General features: G+C 43.5%; 2 protein-coding genes across 2 annotated transcripts; both read right to left on the reverse strand.

Moving 5' to 3' along the window:
* Positions 1-4,147: 4,147 nt before the first annotated feature.
* Positions 4,148-6,015, reverse strand: LOC143817898 (uncharacterized). The gene is made up of 4 exons (XM_077299365.1): positions 5,876-6,015; positions 5,474-5,635; positions 5,151-5,346; positions 4,148-4,254 (listed from the first exon to the last, which is right to left on the reverse strand). The coding sequence occupies exons 1-4, from the start codon at positions 5,973-5,975 to the stop codon at positions 4,251-4,253; spliced, it is 462 nt and encodes a 153-aa protein (XP_077155480.1). The 5' UTR covers positions 5,976-6,015; the 3' UTR covers positions 4,148-4,250.
* LOC143817600 (uncharacterized) lies at positions 6,013-8,240 on the reverse strand. The gene is made up of 7 exons (XM_077299089.1): positions 8,115-8,240; positions 7,900-7,984; positions 7,533-7,615; positions 7,063-7,254; positions 6,670-6,819; positions 6,190-6,412; positions 6,013-6,028 (listed from the first exon to the last, which is right to left on the reverse strand). Exons 1-7 carry the CDS (start codon positions 8,215-8,217, stop codon positions 6,013-6,015), a joined length of 852 nt encoding a protein of 283 aa, XP_077155204.1. The 5' UTR covers positions 8,218-8,240.
* Between the last annotated feature and the right edge of the window lie 8,356 nt (positions 8,241-16,596).

A 16,596-nucleotide genomic window follows, 5' to 3' on the forward strand; every position in this document is an offset into this window, starting at 1 on the left:
AAATTGCTTTGTAAGGACTGTAAAGTTGTGACACATGCTCTTCTGTGACCCAAACAAATATTTTTTTTTTTTTTGTTCATTTGGGGGTCTAATTAGAACTTCCGCTATAGTGCAACATGATTTCTATGTAGGCTTCTGGCCGGAATTGTGGAAATCCTTGCAGTCACATGACCTCTGCTCCCGGCACTGGAGAATCCTGACAGTGCATGCTGTGAGCATTCAGAACTATGAATTTAAGAAGTTGTAGCATATATGGTCTGCAAAGTACTGGTGTAGAACTGATATATCCATTATATGGCCACTGTATTCTGGTGACATCAGTCCTACTACAGTGGGTTTCGTTAAAGGTGTTGAGGATAAAGTTTGTGATCACTCTATTTGACTGGTGACTTCTGAATCCTCCCAGTGTGTGCATCGTGCGCTATGAAGTTCTCTGTGCTGGGAGTGGGCGATCATCTGACTACAAGTATGTGACTTTCATAGATGTGATCACCTACCAACTGTGCGTGGTTGAGCTCAATACAAGTGAGAAAATTGGGCAAAGCCAAGCATGTCTAGTCGAAATGTGGCCGGAGGTGTGGAAATCGCATACTTGTGATCACATGATCGCCTGAGAATCCTGACAGTGCGCGATGTGAGGATTCAGAAGTGTGAATTTAAGATTTTGGATTGACACTAATGGCTGTAGGGCACTTACTTGATTTATAGAACACAAGGTATAATTTACCTACAATGACACCCCCTGAAGAAGGATCGCCGAAACGCGCGTTGGGGTGAGCTGGAGCCGTGTCCTCTCCTCAGTTACATCTTGGGTATGTCCCCGTTGTTATTAACCATGTACTTACACGCTGTATTTGTTCACTCTAGTTAATAGCAATCTGTCTATATGCTGCAGTAGATCTCATCACTATATGGGAGAATCCCTGTCTCTGCATACCATGCATTGCTATATATGAGGAGCGGTCTTGTGTTTCCATGCGGTTTACGGTGGCTATTTGGCCGTTTTACCCACTATTGTCATTTTTCCTTGTTATATTTGTAAATTTATTTAATAAAGTTTATATCTTTTTATACTTGGATATCTTGCACCATTTTTTTCATTGGTTGTTTTTTGCTGTTTCAGCATGGTGTTGTCCTACTATATCCATAGCTAGCAGATTGTTATTTATATTTTGCTGACCTGTTTCTTCCACCATGGTCTTATGGTTTCAAATCTTCTGCTTGCTCTGTATTCCTTGTGTTTACATTTATAGAACACAAGGTATAATTTATCTACAATGACTTAAAGCAGCATAGAATAGTCGGGGGATTGATAAGGTGGTAAACCACAAATGCCTTTCTCATCATATAAAGCACTGCATGTACTGTATATTATTACAAGAACGTGCTCATTTCTATTGCTTTCCAGCTCATACACTTACCATCACGGTGTAGTGATGTGCTTAGTGTGAGACTCATAATCGTTGTATCCTAAAGAATATTCAGTGGAGATTAGAGAATTCAACTCCTCCAGAATACAGATACCTGCAATTTGTTCCCCTCAAATTGAGCATTATGGCTGACAGCGGCAGCAACCATTTTGCTGAACCATAGAATGCCGGCAAAAGTTTCTTTCGCCTTCTCCGGTTGCAAGCATCTTCTCTCTTCTGCTTCCTCGGTTGGAATTTCCAGCTTGGCCAGGCCTCTGACATTTCTTCGAGCCGTGCCATCGCGGAGCAGTTGCCACTGATGTGCGTCCCCAGAGGTAATAACTAGTCCTTGGGCGAGACAAGTCGTAATGTTCTGATATCATGATGTGCGCCATAACTGTATGGTGTGCAGTGACATTAACGTCCTGGTCGTACTGGTATCAGCCCCATTGTGAAACAGGCCGAAGAAGATGGACACGATTAATGAGGAATGTTAAATTTGTGGCAAATAAGTTTGATTGTGAGAAAACACGAATATACAGTAAGCCGCCATGTGTTTAATGTTACATAAAATATTCCCTCCTCACAGTGTTGTACATATTCTGCTGTATTGTAAGGATCGATAGAGGCACAGATACACTGCTACATATGATTTATTGACTTCTTTATTAACTTCTTTAAAGGTGGGTAATGTAGAAGTTCCCATTAGAAGTCAGGGCAATAATCTTCAAAAGTGCCTGATAATAATGATGACAAAGGGGCATTGACTCACGAAGAGTCGACCTTCAGCGCTGAGGAGAGGAAAAACCCCCGGTGGAGGAAACCTCTATGGAACCTTGGCTGAAGGACTGCCCTTCCCTTACGCTGTAGATGTTCATTGATGGGAACAGAGACCGAGCCCGGAATCTGTGTCATGGTGCAGTAGGTAACTCACTTGATTCGTTATTACATCTAGCTGCAGAAAGTCCATCAACTGTTTAATCCACTGATGAGAACAGAGACCAAGCCTGGAATCTGTCTCGTGTGCAGTAGGTACTTCACTTAATATGTGAGTACATCTAGGTGCGTAAAGTCCAGAAAATGTCGTATCCAGTGGTTGAGATCAGAGACCGAGCCCGGAATCTGTCTCGTCTTGCAGAAGGAAACCCACTTGTTCTGTGAGTGCATCTAGCTGCTTAAAGCCCAGAAAACGTCGTATCCAGTGTTTGAGATCAGAGACCGAGCCTGAAATCTGTCTCGTCTTGCAGAAGGAAACCCACTTCTTCTGTGAGTGCGTCTACCTGCTTAAAGTCCAGAAAACGTTGTATTCTGTTGTTGAGATCAGAGACCGAGCCCGGAATCTGTCTCGTCTTGCAGAAGGAAACCCACTTGTTCTGTGAGTGCGTCTAGCTGCGGAATGTCCAGAAAATGTCGTATTCAGTTGTTGAGATCAGAAACCGAGCCCGGAATCTGTCTTGTCTTGCAGAAGGAAACCCACTTCTCCTGTGAGTGCATCTAGCTGCTTAAAGCCCAGAAAACGTCGTTTCCAGTGGTTGAGATCAGAGACCGAGCCCGGAATCTGTCTTATCTTGCAGAAGGAAACCCACTTGTTTTGTGAGTGCGTCTAGCTGCTTAAAGTCCAGAAAACGTCGTTTCCAGTCGTTGAGATCAGAGACCGAGCCCGGAATCTGTCTCGTCTTGCAGAAGGAAACCCACTTCTTCTGTGAGTGCATCTAGCTGCTTAAAGTCCAGAAAACGTCGTATCCAGTGGTTGAGATCAGAGACCGAGCCCGGAATCTGTCTCGTCTTGCAGAAGGAAACCCACTTCTTCTGTGAGTGCATCTAGCTGCTTAAAGTCCAGAAAACGTCGTATCCAGTGGTTGAGATCAGAGACCGAGCCCGGAATCTGTCTCGTCTTGCAGAAGGAAACCCACTTCTTCTGTGAGTGCATCTAGCTGCTTAAAGTCCAGAAAACGTCGTATCCAGTGGTTGAGATCAGAGACCGAGCCCGGAATCTGTCTCGTCTTGCAGAAGGAAACCCACTTCTTCTGTGAGTGCGTCTAGCTGCTTAAAGTCCAGAAAACGTCGTATCCAGTGGTTGAGATCAGAGACCGAGCCCGGAATCTGTCTCGTCTTGCAGAAGGAAACCCACTTCTTCTGTGAGTGCATCTAGCTGCTTAAAGTCCAGAAAACGTCGTATCCAGTGGTTGAGATCAGAGACCGAGCCCGGAATCTGTCTCGTCTTGCAGAAGGAAACCCACTTGTTTTGTGAGTGCGTCTAGCTGCTTAAAGTCCAGAAAACGTCGTATCCAGTGGTTGAGATCAGAGACCGAGCCCGGAATCTGTCTCGTCTTGCAGAAGGAAACCCACTTCTTCTGTGAGTGCGTCTAGCTGCTTAAAGTCCAGAAAACGTCGTATCCAGTGGTTGAGATCAGAGACCGAGCCCGGAATCTGTCTCGTCTTGCAGAAGGAAACCCACTTCTTCTGTGAGTGCATCTAGCTGCTTAAAGTCCAGAAAACGTCGTTTCCAGTCGTTGAGATCAGAGACCGAGCCCGGAATCTGTCTCGTCTTGCAGAAGGAAACCCACTTGTTTTGTGAGTGCGTCTAGCTGCTTAAAGTCCAGAAAACGTCGTATCCAGTGGTTGAGATCAGAGACCGAGCCCGGAATCTGTCTCGTCTTGCAGAAGGAAACCCACTTCTTCTGTGAGTGCGTCTAGCTGCTTAAAGTCCAGAAAACGTCGTATCCAGTGGTTGAGGACAGAGACCGAGCCCGGAATCTGCCTCGTCTTGTTGATGTAAAGTTGTCATCTCCAGCTGGATCCCATATTCCTTGTGGGAACACAGCGAGACCCCGCTCTGCCTCACCTGGAAAATATATGTTACAAAATCAGCAAGACAGTAAAGATTAATATATATATACATGGTGACAGATTATAATGAGTGGGGCAACAGAAGAAGTTTACATGTCGTCCATTATCTGTAGATTATAATACAGTGCTATGTAATATATAGTGGCATTATTTCATCTCAATGTTCAGGTATGTTCTACACCTGATCATTGCTGTGATAGGAATAGTACCCTGACTATTATTGTTTGTTCTTGTGTTATTAGATTACAGTTTTCTAGGAATCCCTCTCTCGTGGTACATATAGTACATATACAGCGCTGCACACCGTTTCCTATAACTCCTGAAAAAGCTGTGATGGTGAAGCCACTGTCAGGTTGATGTGATGGCTGGCATTTCTGGTACTACAGCATGTCTAAACGTACTTGGCACTGACGTGACTTTTTCTTCTGAGTTCTGCGCATTAATAAGGCTGAATATTGGTTATGGCACCTGGATGTAAATGTAATTGTTGATATTGAGCACTTTTTATCGCTCCATCAGCTTTTGTGAATTATTACATTTACATTTTACCCCAGTATTGCTTTATATGCATAATGTGATCATGATAAAATATTCATCTTATTGTTTATGCCTTGATCACCGACTCTTGTTCGAATGATCGTCCATTTTTGTTATATATTGTGATGTATTAAAGATAATTTACATTGTATTCTATTGGTGAGTCTAGAATGACAACAGCCTTTCTCATGTAGTCTCATGGCTCACAGACTGATGATTTAGACGCCATAAGGAAAAAGAATGCTGTCAACGTTTAGGACGTTAGTGCCCAATGTCTAATTATTTATCCTATTGCTTGTTAATACTAAAATATAACATATATCATAAAAATTCACAGGAGCCCTAAGGACTTACATTAGGTTTTGGCTGGCATAGTAGGCCAGACGTTCCTTAAGGATAAGCTCCATGAAGACTTTACATTTCTCCATGTCTTTGGCCAGGCCAAGATCGTCATCAAAATGTTCAAGAGGCAGAGTAGTATACGGAGGAGGACACAGAGGTAGTGGAGTTGTAGACAGAGGTGGTGGAATATGTTCTCCGTCCTCTTGTTCTGTAAAAGAAAGTGATTAAAAGATTGGTAGATTTTAATTTATTCATTTTATGTAAGTTAGACGTACTGATGATATTTATGGTAGTAATTATTCTTTTTATCAAGGTGAACAAGAAAGTAAACTTACTGTCAGAATAGATGACCACATCCTCGTCCAGGTCCATATTGATGATTACATAATCAGGTCTTGGTGTAGAGATGTTGATGTTTTCGAGGACATCTCTATTTTCGGCCATAGGTCCACGAGGAGCATCGTCATTTCCGTTAGTTATTTCATCCTCTTGTTCTTCTGTAAGGTTCAACATTGAAATTATCATTAATAAAATAATAGTTTCTATCTGTTTGTTACTACCAAGCAGGTTTTAAAACCTCTAAATGGCACAGTACAGTATGAAAATAGAGGGACCAAACCATAAGTTACCTCTATGTATAGGGTTCATTCACCCACATGCTTCTATTACAGATTTTTTTTTTATTATTAGACTGATTTGTTTTTATAAACACCTTTTATAAAAGCCTGAGAACTTACTGTCAGAGGAGATGATCACATCCTCATCCAGATCCTTATCGATTATGACACAACCAAGACCAGGCGTAGAGATGTTGGTGTTTGCTCTCTTTTCGGCCATCGGTCCTTGAGGAGCATCATTATTTACAATAGTTATTTCATCCTCTTGTTCTTCTGTAACACAAAACAATGACATTATCATTATGATTAGAATTATCATTATTAAGAATATTAATATTATACAAGTTTTGTAACCTCTAAACGGTACTGTAAAGTTTGAAGATAGAGCGACCCGACCTCCAGCGTGATCTCTATTTATAGGGCAGATTACCTACATTCTTCTTTTAGAGACAATTTTTTTTCTGTTAAACTCTTTATAAAAGCCTGAGAACTTACTGTCAGAAGAGATGATCTCATCCTCATCCAGGTCCATATTGATGATCACATACCCAGGACCAGGCGTAGAGATGTTGGTCTTTTTGAGGACTTCTCTCTTTTCGGCCATCGGTCCATGAGGAGCATCATCATTTACATTCATGATTTCATCCTCTTGTTCTTCTGTAACACAGAACATTGAAATTAGAATTAATAAATTAAAGCTTCTATATATTTCTTAGATACATTCATATTGTGCAGGTTTTATCATCTCTAAGTGGTACAGTTATTAATGAAAATAGATGGACCCAGCCCCCAGAGTAACATTTTTGTAAGGATTTGGTCTGCGACATGCTCCTTTTAGAGATTTTTATTATTAGGCAGGTTTTTTTTCTGTGAAATACATGTTTCAGTGCATGTAATAAAAGCCTGATACTTACTGTCAAAGGAGATGATCTCATCATCATACGGGTCGATAGTGATTATGACATAATCAGGACCAGGTGTAGAGATGTTGGTGTCTCTCTGTTCAGCCATGGGTCCATGAGGAGCATCATCAATTACAATAGGTATTTCATCCTCTTGTTCTTCTGTAACACAAAACAATGAAATTAGCATTGTTAGAATACAAGATTTTAGATATTTCATAAACAATATTAATATTTTACAACTTTTGTTACCTCTAAACTGTACTGTAAAGCTTAAAGATTGAAGGACCCAATCACCAGTGTGAACTTACCACCATGATTCTTTTAGAGTTTTTTTTTTATTAGGTAGTTTTTTTTTCTGTGAAATACGTGTTATAGTACATGTAATAAAAGCCTAAAACTTACTGTCAGAGGAGATGATCATATCCTCATATGGGTCAATATCGGTCACAACATAATGGGGGCCAGGCGAAGAGATGTTGGTGTCTTTGTGGACATCTCTCGGTTCAGCCATGGGTCCATGAGGAGCATCATCATGTATGATGGGTCCATGAGGAGCATCATCATGTATGATAGTTGTTTCATCCTCAGGTTCTCCTGTAACACAGAACATTGAAATCAATTCAAAAGGAAAAACTTCTATATTTCTTCTAGATTGTTTCTTCTATCGCTATGGTATAGTCACATACAAGATCTATGAAGAGATTATTTTTACTTTATAAATAAATATCATGTAATGAAAGAGATGACACAGATGTCACTAGAGTAATTCTCCGACTTTACAATGTGGACTGGGTCCATGTAATATAAAAGCCTCCAAGAAGTATCTGTCTGTACAGAGATATCCCTGTGAGGTCGGTGACGGCCGCACTTACCGCTAGGAGCAGCCCGACTCTTTATGTCAGCGTCCACGCCATCTTGTCTTGTCACTTCTCTACGGAAATTCTTCTTTATATGTCTGTAAAATGATAAACAGAAGTGACATTATACAGTAATCCATCTCTACATTCTGCACAGTGCTATGATGAGATATATTGTCCTCCATCTATTTTATTGGTCCCTTTCTGCAGTCATTTCCGGAATACAGAATCGTCCATTGTGCTCCCGGCAGGTCAGACCCAGTGTAGGAGCCGCTAAGCGTCTACACGAGGTTGTACCCGGCACTGACTCGTGTGATGACCTGAAGATGTGAGATTTCTTATGCAGACCCCCATGTCGCCCAGAAATCATTGTGAGACTTACCCAAATATGATGGTACAGATGACACCAAAGAGGAATCCAGAGAAGAAGCAGACGGCAGCAGGAATATTAAACATACTATAGTGATCTAAGGGAGAAAAGATGAAGATCACATGAGAAGACTCTGAACATCACAAGTCACATATGAAGAACCCTCCATGACAGGTATCATCTGACCAATACCTCCATATTGGGTGGATATCCGGTAAAGCTCTTACCTGCAGGGATCACGGCCCTGGGATCACGGGGGCGGGTGTTGGTAGGAGCGCCCTCCACAGGTGCTAATAGCACACTCAGCAATAGAAGAACTCGAAACAGCATTTTAGCCTGGAGGAAAATATCGCTTCTTGTGTAGTCCACAGTCAGCCTCTCCAGACAAAGCCTTGTTCCGGAGCGTCCCTCCTTATAGCCACAGTCAGGACATCACAATGGTGGTCGCACTGTGACATCACGAGGAGCGGAACACGAGTGATGTCACATCGGGCCAGATACCGGTCACCACTGAGGATGAAGCCGCTCCATCCATCGTTATGTGTCTCCTCATATTACTCGTCTCTGGGTCACTGATATAATAAAACATTACACAGGATTCCTGCTGGAAAATGGCCGCCATCAGGACAAGTAGTAAATGCAATAGGCCGGGAATTACTGGAGAACTGACAGCTCAGAGGATATTCTGATCGCTCCTGATTACACAGATAATGTGTCCCGTGTATTCAGGACAAACCTTTTCTTAGGCCTCACTCTCTCTGATGTGAATAAATGAAGAAATAAAAAGTATCTAAAAGCATCATGAAAAAAATGAGAAAATCAAATATTTTTTTTGTCTGGCGGACATGCGAGGGTAACATGGAGATGAGTGTGATAAAAGGAAAAAGGCTGATAGCAGCAGACAATAGCTTAAGAATATTAAAAGTGATATAATTAATAAATGGCTGACAACAGCAGACAATAGCTCATGATAATTGTTTGCACGTGGAATTATGCTGAGGACAGAGAACCATTGCTCAGGATAATTGAAAACTAACATGGAAACAGGCTGATAAGAGCGGACATTAGTGTAATACCCCGAAGTTTTGGATTACAATAATAGTATGTATAATAAATGCACTAGAATACGCAAACTGCTGCGCTGTATCCTGCAGAGATCTGCACTGATTTATGCATCAAAACACCAGAAAACAGGCAGAGATGCTTACCTGTTCAAGGCCTCCAACAATTGCACTAACCAGGGTGCACCAGGCCCAAATAGAGATAGCAAATACACAGGTGCAAATAATACCTATGCAGCCAACCTACAGTCAGGAATTGGCCGCTTGGAGCACCCGTGCAAAAAAAAGTAGTCTGTATGTGGCATGTTCACACAGGAATGCAAAGTATATGGTGCAAAGCCTATTAATGACGCCATATGTATAGCGGGCTAACCATGATGCATCCTGTGTGAACAGAGGCCACAGTGTACAGAGCCATCTAGGGCCCAGACGCACCCTGGAAAAATATACAGTGCACCAAAAACATAACAATGTATGCAAGGTATTGGTTGATATTATGGCCACAATATTGAAGCTGCCAACCCACGTCAAGGGTCCTTGTATCTTGGCAGTCCTAATCTAAAAAAAAAAAAAAAAAACCATTAGAGGAAAAACCTCCACTATACTAAACAAAAAAAACACCAGAAAACAGGCAGAGATGCTTACCTGTTCAAGGCCTCCAACAATTGCACTATATTTTTCCAGGGTGCGTCTGGGCCCTAGATGGCTCTGTACACTGTGGCCTCTGTTCACACAGGATGCATCATGGTTAGCCAGCTATACATATGGTGTGGCGTCATTAATAGGCTTTGCACCATATACTTTGCATTCCTGTGTGAACATGCCACATACAGACTATTTTTTGCACGGGTGCTCCAAGCGGCCAATTCCTGACTGTAGGTTGGCTGCATAGGTATTATTTGCACCTGTGTATTTGCTATCTCTATTTGGGCCTGGTGCACCCTGGTTAGTGCAATTGTTGGAGGCCTTGAACAGGTAAGCATCTCTGCCTGTTTTCTGGTGTTTTTTTGTTTAGTATAGTGGAGGTTTTTCCTCTAATGGTGTTTTTTTTTTTTTTTCTGATTTATGCATCTCAATTTGCTTCTTTAAGAAGGATGATTCAGGATTTCATACACCATAGAGTAGTTTATGTATCATAGTGATGTTTTTTTTTAATGTCGAAATAAAATCTATGATCACCACGGATGCTGATCAACCCCATACCTCTTAAGATGTTGTTGATGTTCAGATCAGGGGACTGTGAGGGCCATTGTAAATCCTTCAGCATGCACCTTTTGAGGTTGTCTATTGTAGACTGTGACGTGTGTTATCCATTTGTAGAAGCCATCCTCTTCCTCTCTTCATTTTCAGCTTTTTTACAGATGGTGTTATATCTGTATTAAGAATTTGTTAAAATTTCATTGAACCAATTCTTCCCTCTACCTGTGAAATGTAACTCAACCCTAAAGCATGATTGATCTACCCCCATGCTTAATGGTAGGCAAGATGTTATTTTCCTGAAATTCTGTCCTCTTTTTTTTCGCACACATACTTTTGACCATTGTCACAACTCTGTTGCCAAATATCCCGGGACCAGGGGCTCCTTCCCTGTCCTTCAGGCTATAGGTTCCCTATCTATCCCTGTTCCCTTGATTACTTCTAATGGTGAAGACGTCGGGGCCATGCACTTGTTGAGCTCCTAAATCGCCCTCAGTCTGTTTTCTTTCACACCAAGGAAAGAGGGGGGTAGTTGTGTATGGCTAACAAAATAAAGTAGCCCTCTGTAGCACTACAGCATGCAAACATGAGATATATGAAATTTGAATTACATTACTGCTCTAGATTAAAGAAGAAAATTGAGAATACTTAGCGCATAAAGTGGCCAATTCATGTGTACCCGGCAGCCACATTAAGGTGATTCTCATTGCTGAGACCTATTCAATTCGAGAATCCTCTCAGGGGCTAATAGTCTACATTTATATGGCAAGGTAGAATCTGTCACGAATCCCAATGGCTAGGGATAGCACAGGACAAGCAAAGTACAAATAAATTACGGACGAGCTCTAGGGTGATGGAACCTGGGCTGACCGCTGCCCTACGCCTGACAAACGCAACTAGAGATAGCCAGGGAGCGTGCCTACGTTGGTTCTAGACGCCACGCACCAGCCTAAGAGCTAACTAGCACTGCAGAGAAAATAAAGACCTCACTTGCCTCCAGCGGAATGAACCCCAAAAGATATAGTTGCCTGTTGTGAATTTGCTTTTTGCTCCCTCTAGTGGTTACTAGTTTTTTGACTCTGGTTTTTCTGTCATTCCTTTTATCCGCACCTGGGTCGTTAGTTAGGGGTGTTGCTATATAAGCTCCCTGGACCTTCAGTTCTATGCCTGGCAACGTAGTTATCAGAGCTAGTCTGCTGTGCTCTTGTCTACTGATCCTGGTTCCAGTTATATCAGCTAAGTCTGCCTTTTGCTTTTTGCTATTTGTTTTGGTTTTGTATTTTTGTCCAGCTTGTTCCAAATCTATATCCTGACCTTTGTGTCATGTTCTCAATGGCAAGAGAACATAGCATCAGCATATATAGGAACTAGCTCTTGGAAGATGGGAACTGAGCTGACCATGAACTAAACCTAACGCACAACTAGCAGTGGCCGGGTAGCATGCCTACGTTGATTCTAGATGCCCAGCACCAGCCGGAGGACTAAATAATGCTAGCAGAGGAAAATATTAGTCCTAGCTCACCTCTAGAGAAATACCCCGAAAGGAGACAGAGGCCCCCCACATGTATTGGCGGTGAATTAAGATGAAATAACAAACGTAGTATGAAAATAGGTTTAGCAAATTTGAGGTCCACTTACTACATAGCAGAAGACAGAAAGGACACTTTCATGGTCAGCTGAAAACCCTATCAAAATACCATCCAGGAATTACTTTAAAACTCTGGCATTAACTCATAACACCAGAGTGGCAATTCCTGTTCACAAGAGCTTTCCAGACACAGTAACGAAACTACAGCTGTGAACTGGAACAAAAATGCAAAAACAAAACATGGACAAGAGTCCAACTTATCTAGTAGTTGTCTAGGAGCAGGAACAAGCACAGAGAGGCTTCTGATAACATTGTTGACCGGCAAGCAACTAACAGAGCAGCAAGGTTATACAGCGACTCCCACATCCCGACGGGAACAGGTGAACAGAGAAGACGAAAACACCAGCTCAACTCCACCAGTAGCCACCGGGGGAGCCCAGAATCCAAATTCACAACAGTACCCCCCCCTCAAGGAGGGGGCACCGAACCCTCACCAGAACCACCAGGGCGATCAGGATGGGCCCTATGAAAGGCACGAACCAGATCAGAGGCATGAACATCAGATGCATTCACCCAAGAATTATCCTCCTGGCCGTATCCCTTCCACTTGACCAGATACTGGAGTCTCCGTCTGGAAACACGAGAGTCTAAGATTTTCTCCACAACGTACTCCAACTCACCCTCAACCAACACCGGAGCAGGAGGCTCAACGGAAGGCACAACCGGTACCTCATACCTGCGCAATAATGACCGATGAAAAACGTTATGAATAGAGAAGGATGCAGGGAGGTCCAAACGGAAGGAAACAGGGTTAAGAATCTCCAATATCTTATACGGGCCGATGAACCGAGGCTTAAACTTAGGAGAAGAGACCCTCATAGGGACAAAACGAGAAGACAACCACACCAAATCCCCAACACAAAGCCGAGGACCAACACGACGGTGGCGGTTGGCAAAAAACTGAGTCTTCTCCTGGGACAACCTCAAATTGTCCACCACCTGCCCCCAGATCTGATGCAATCTCTCCACCACAGCATCCACTCCAGGACAATCCGAAGATTCCACCTGACCAGAGGAAAATCGAGGATGAAACCCCGAATTACAGAAAAACGGGGACACCAAAGTGGCAGAGCTGGCCCGATTATTGAGAGCGAACTCTGCCAATGGCAAAAAAGCAACCCAATCATCCTGGTCAGCAGACACAAAACACCTCAGATATGTCTCCAGGGTCTGATTAGTCCGCTCGGTCTGGCCATTCGTCTGAGGATGGAAAGCGGACGAAAAAGATAAATCTATGCCCATCCTAGCACAGAATGCCCGCCAAAATCTAGACACGAATTGGGTCCCTCTGTCAGAAATGATATTCTCAGGAATACCATGCAAACGAACAACATTTTGAAAAAACAGAGGAACCAACTCGGAAGAAGAAGGCAACTTGGGCAGAGGAACCAAATGGACCATCTTAGAGAAACGGTCACACACCACCCAGATGACAGACATCTTCTGAGAAACAGGCAGATCTGAAATAAAATCCATCGAGATGTGCGTCCAAGGCCTCTTAGGAATGGGCAAGGGCAACAATAATCCACTAGCCCGAGAGCAACAAGGCTTGGCCCGAGCACAAACGTCACAAGACTGCACAAAGCCTCGCACATCTCGTGACAGGGAAGGCCACCAGAAGGACCTTGCCACCAAATCCCTGGTACCAAAAATGCCAGGATGACCTGCCAACGCAGAAGAATGAACCTCAGAGATGACTCTACTGGTCCAATCATCAGGAACAAACAGTTTATCAGGTGGGCAACGATCCGGTCTATCCGCCTGAAACTCCTGCAAGGCCCGCCGCAGGTCTGGAGAAACGGCTGACAATACCACTCCATCCTTAAGGATACCTGTGGGCTCAGAGTTACCAGGCGAGTCAGGCTCAAAACTCCTAGAAAGGGCATCCGCCTTAACATTCTTAGAACCCGGTAGGTATGACACCACAAAATTAAACCGAGAGAAAAATAATGACCAGCGCGCCTGTCTAGGATTCAGGCGCCTGGCGGTCTCAAGATAAATCAAGTTTTTGTGGTCAGTCAATACCACCACCTGATGTCTGGCCCCCTCAAGCCAATGGCGCCACTCCTCAAAAGCCCACTTCATGGCCAAAAGCTCCCGATTCCCAACATCATAATTCCGCTCAGCGGGCGAAAATTTACGGGAAAAGAAGGCACAAGGCCTCATCACGGAGCAGTCAGAACTTTTCTGCGACAACACTGCCCCAGCTCCGATCTCAGAAGCGTCGACCTCAACCTGAAAAGGTAGAGCAACATCAGGCTGACGCAACACAGGGGCAGAGGAAAAACGGCGCTTAAGCTCCCGAAAGGCCTCCACAGCGTCAGGGGACCAATCAGCAACATCAGCACCCTTCTTAGTCAAATCGGTCAATGGCTTAGCAATATCCGAAAAACCAGCAATAAATCGACGATAAAAGTTAGCAAAGCCCAAAAATTTCTGAAGACTCTTAAGAGAAGAGGGCTGCGTCCAATCACAAATAGCTTGAACCTTGACAGGATCCATTTCAATGGAAGAGGGAGAAAAAATATATCCCAAAAAGGAAATCCTCTGTACCCCAAAAACACACTTAGAACCCTTCACACACAAAGAATTAGACCGCAAAACCTGGAAAACCCTCCTGACTTGCTGGACATGAGAGTCCCAGTCATCCGAAAAAATCAGAATATCATCCAGATACACAATCATAAATTTATCCAAATAATCGCGAAAAATATCATGCATAAAGGACTGGAAAACTGACGGAGCATTTGAAAGACCAAAAGGCATCACTAAATACTCAAAGTGGCCCTCGGGCGTATTAAATGCGGTTTTCCACTCATCCCCCTGTCTGATTCGCACCAAATTATACGCCCCACGAAGGTCAATCTTAGAGAACCACTTGGCCCCCTTTATGCGAGCAAACAAATCAGTCAGCAACGGCAATGGGTATTGATATTTTACAGTGATTTTATTCAAAAGCCGATAATCGATACATGGTCTCAAAGAGCCGTCTTTTTTTGACACAAAGAAAAAACCGGCTCCTAAGGGAGATGACGATGGACGAATATGTCCCTTTTCCAAGGACTCCTTTATATATTCTCGCATAGCAGCATGTTCAGGCACAGACAGATTAAATAAACGACCCTTTGGGTATTTACTACCCGGGATTAAATCTATGGCACAATCGCACTCTCGGTGCGGAGGTAATGAACCAAGCTTGGATTCTTCAAAGACGTCACGATAGTCAGACAGGAACTCAGGAATTTCAGAGGGAATAGATGATGAAATGGAAACCACAGGTACATCCCCATGAGCCCCCTTACATCCCCAGCTCAACACAGACATAGCTCTCCAGTCGAGGACTGGGTTGTGAGATTGCAGCCAAGGCAATCCTAGCACCAAATCATCATGTAGATTATACAGCACCAGAAAGCGAATAATCTCCTGGTGATCCGGATTAATACGCATAGTTACTTGTGTCCAGTATTGTGGTTTATTATTAGCCAATGGGGTGGAGTCAATCCCCTTCAGAGGAATAAGAGTCTCCAAAGGCTCTAAATCATACCCACAGCGTTTGGCAAAGGACCAATCCATAAGACTCAAAGCGGCGCCAGAGTCGACATAGGCGTCCGTGGTAATAGATGACAAAGAGCAAATCAAGGTCACAGATAGAATAAACTTAGACGGTAAGGTGCAAATGGAAACAGATTTATCAAGCTTTTTAGTGCGCTTAGAGCATGCTGATATAACATGAGTAGAATCACCACAATAGAAACACAACCCATTTTTCCGTCTAAAATTCTGCCGCTCGCTTCGGGACAGAATTCTATCACACTGCATACTCTCTGGCGACTTCTCAGTGGACACCGCCAGATGGTGCACTGGTTTGCGCTCCCGCAAACGCCTATCGATCTGAATAGCCATTGTCATGGACTCATTCAGACCCGCAGGCACAGGGAACCCCACCATAACATCCTTAATGGCATCAGAGAGACCCTCTCTGAAAGTCGCCGCCAGGGCGCACTCATTCCACTGAGTAAGCACAGACCATTTACGGAATCTTTGACAGTAAATTTCCGCTTCATCTTGCCCCTGAAATAGGGACATCAAAGTTTTTTCTGCCTGAAGCTCCAAATGAGGTTCGTCATAAAGCAACCCCAAGGCCAGAAAAAACGCATCCACATTGAGCAACGCAGGATCCCCTGGTGTCAATGAAAAAGCCCAGTCTTGAGGGTCGCCCCGGAGCAAGGAAATCACAATCCTGACCTGCTGTGCAGGGTCTCCGGCAGAGCGAAATTTCAGGGACAAAAATAATTTGCAATTATTTCGAAAATTCTGAAACCCAGATCTATTCCCCGAGAATAATTCCGGCCAAGGAATTCTCGGCTCAGATACAGGTGCATGACAAACAAAGTCTTGCAAATTTTGTACCTTCGTGGCGAGATTATTCAAACCTGCAGTTACACTCTGAAGATCCATTACAAACAGGTGGACACAGAGCCATTCAAGGGTTAAGAGGAGGTAAGAAGCAGCTAGACAGCAATTAAGGGCTAGGCAGCAAAACTCTGAGGGGGAAAAAAAAAAAAAAATTCCCTTAAACACTTCGTTTTCTCCTGCTTCAGCCCAAACAATTAACACTTTGTGGGCCGGTCAAACTGTCATGTTCTCAATGGCAAGAGAACATAGCATCAGCATATATAGGAACTAGCTCTTGGAAGATGGGAACTGAGCTGACCATGAACTAAACCTAACGCACAACTAGCAGTGGCCGGGTAGCATGCCTACGTTGATTCTAGATGCCCAGCACCAGCCGGAGGACTAAAT

This window comes from Ranitomeya variabilis, chromosome 3 (genome assembly GCF_051348905.1).
Source record: "Ranitomeya variabilis isolate aRanVar5 chromosome 3, aRanVar5.hap1, whole genome shotgun sequence".
Taxonomy (NCBI): Eukaryota; Metazoa; Chordata; class Amphibia; order Anura; family Dendrobatidae; genus Ranitomeya; species Ranitomeya variabilis.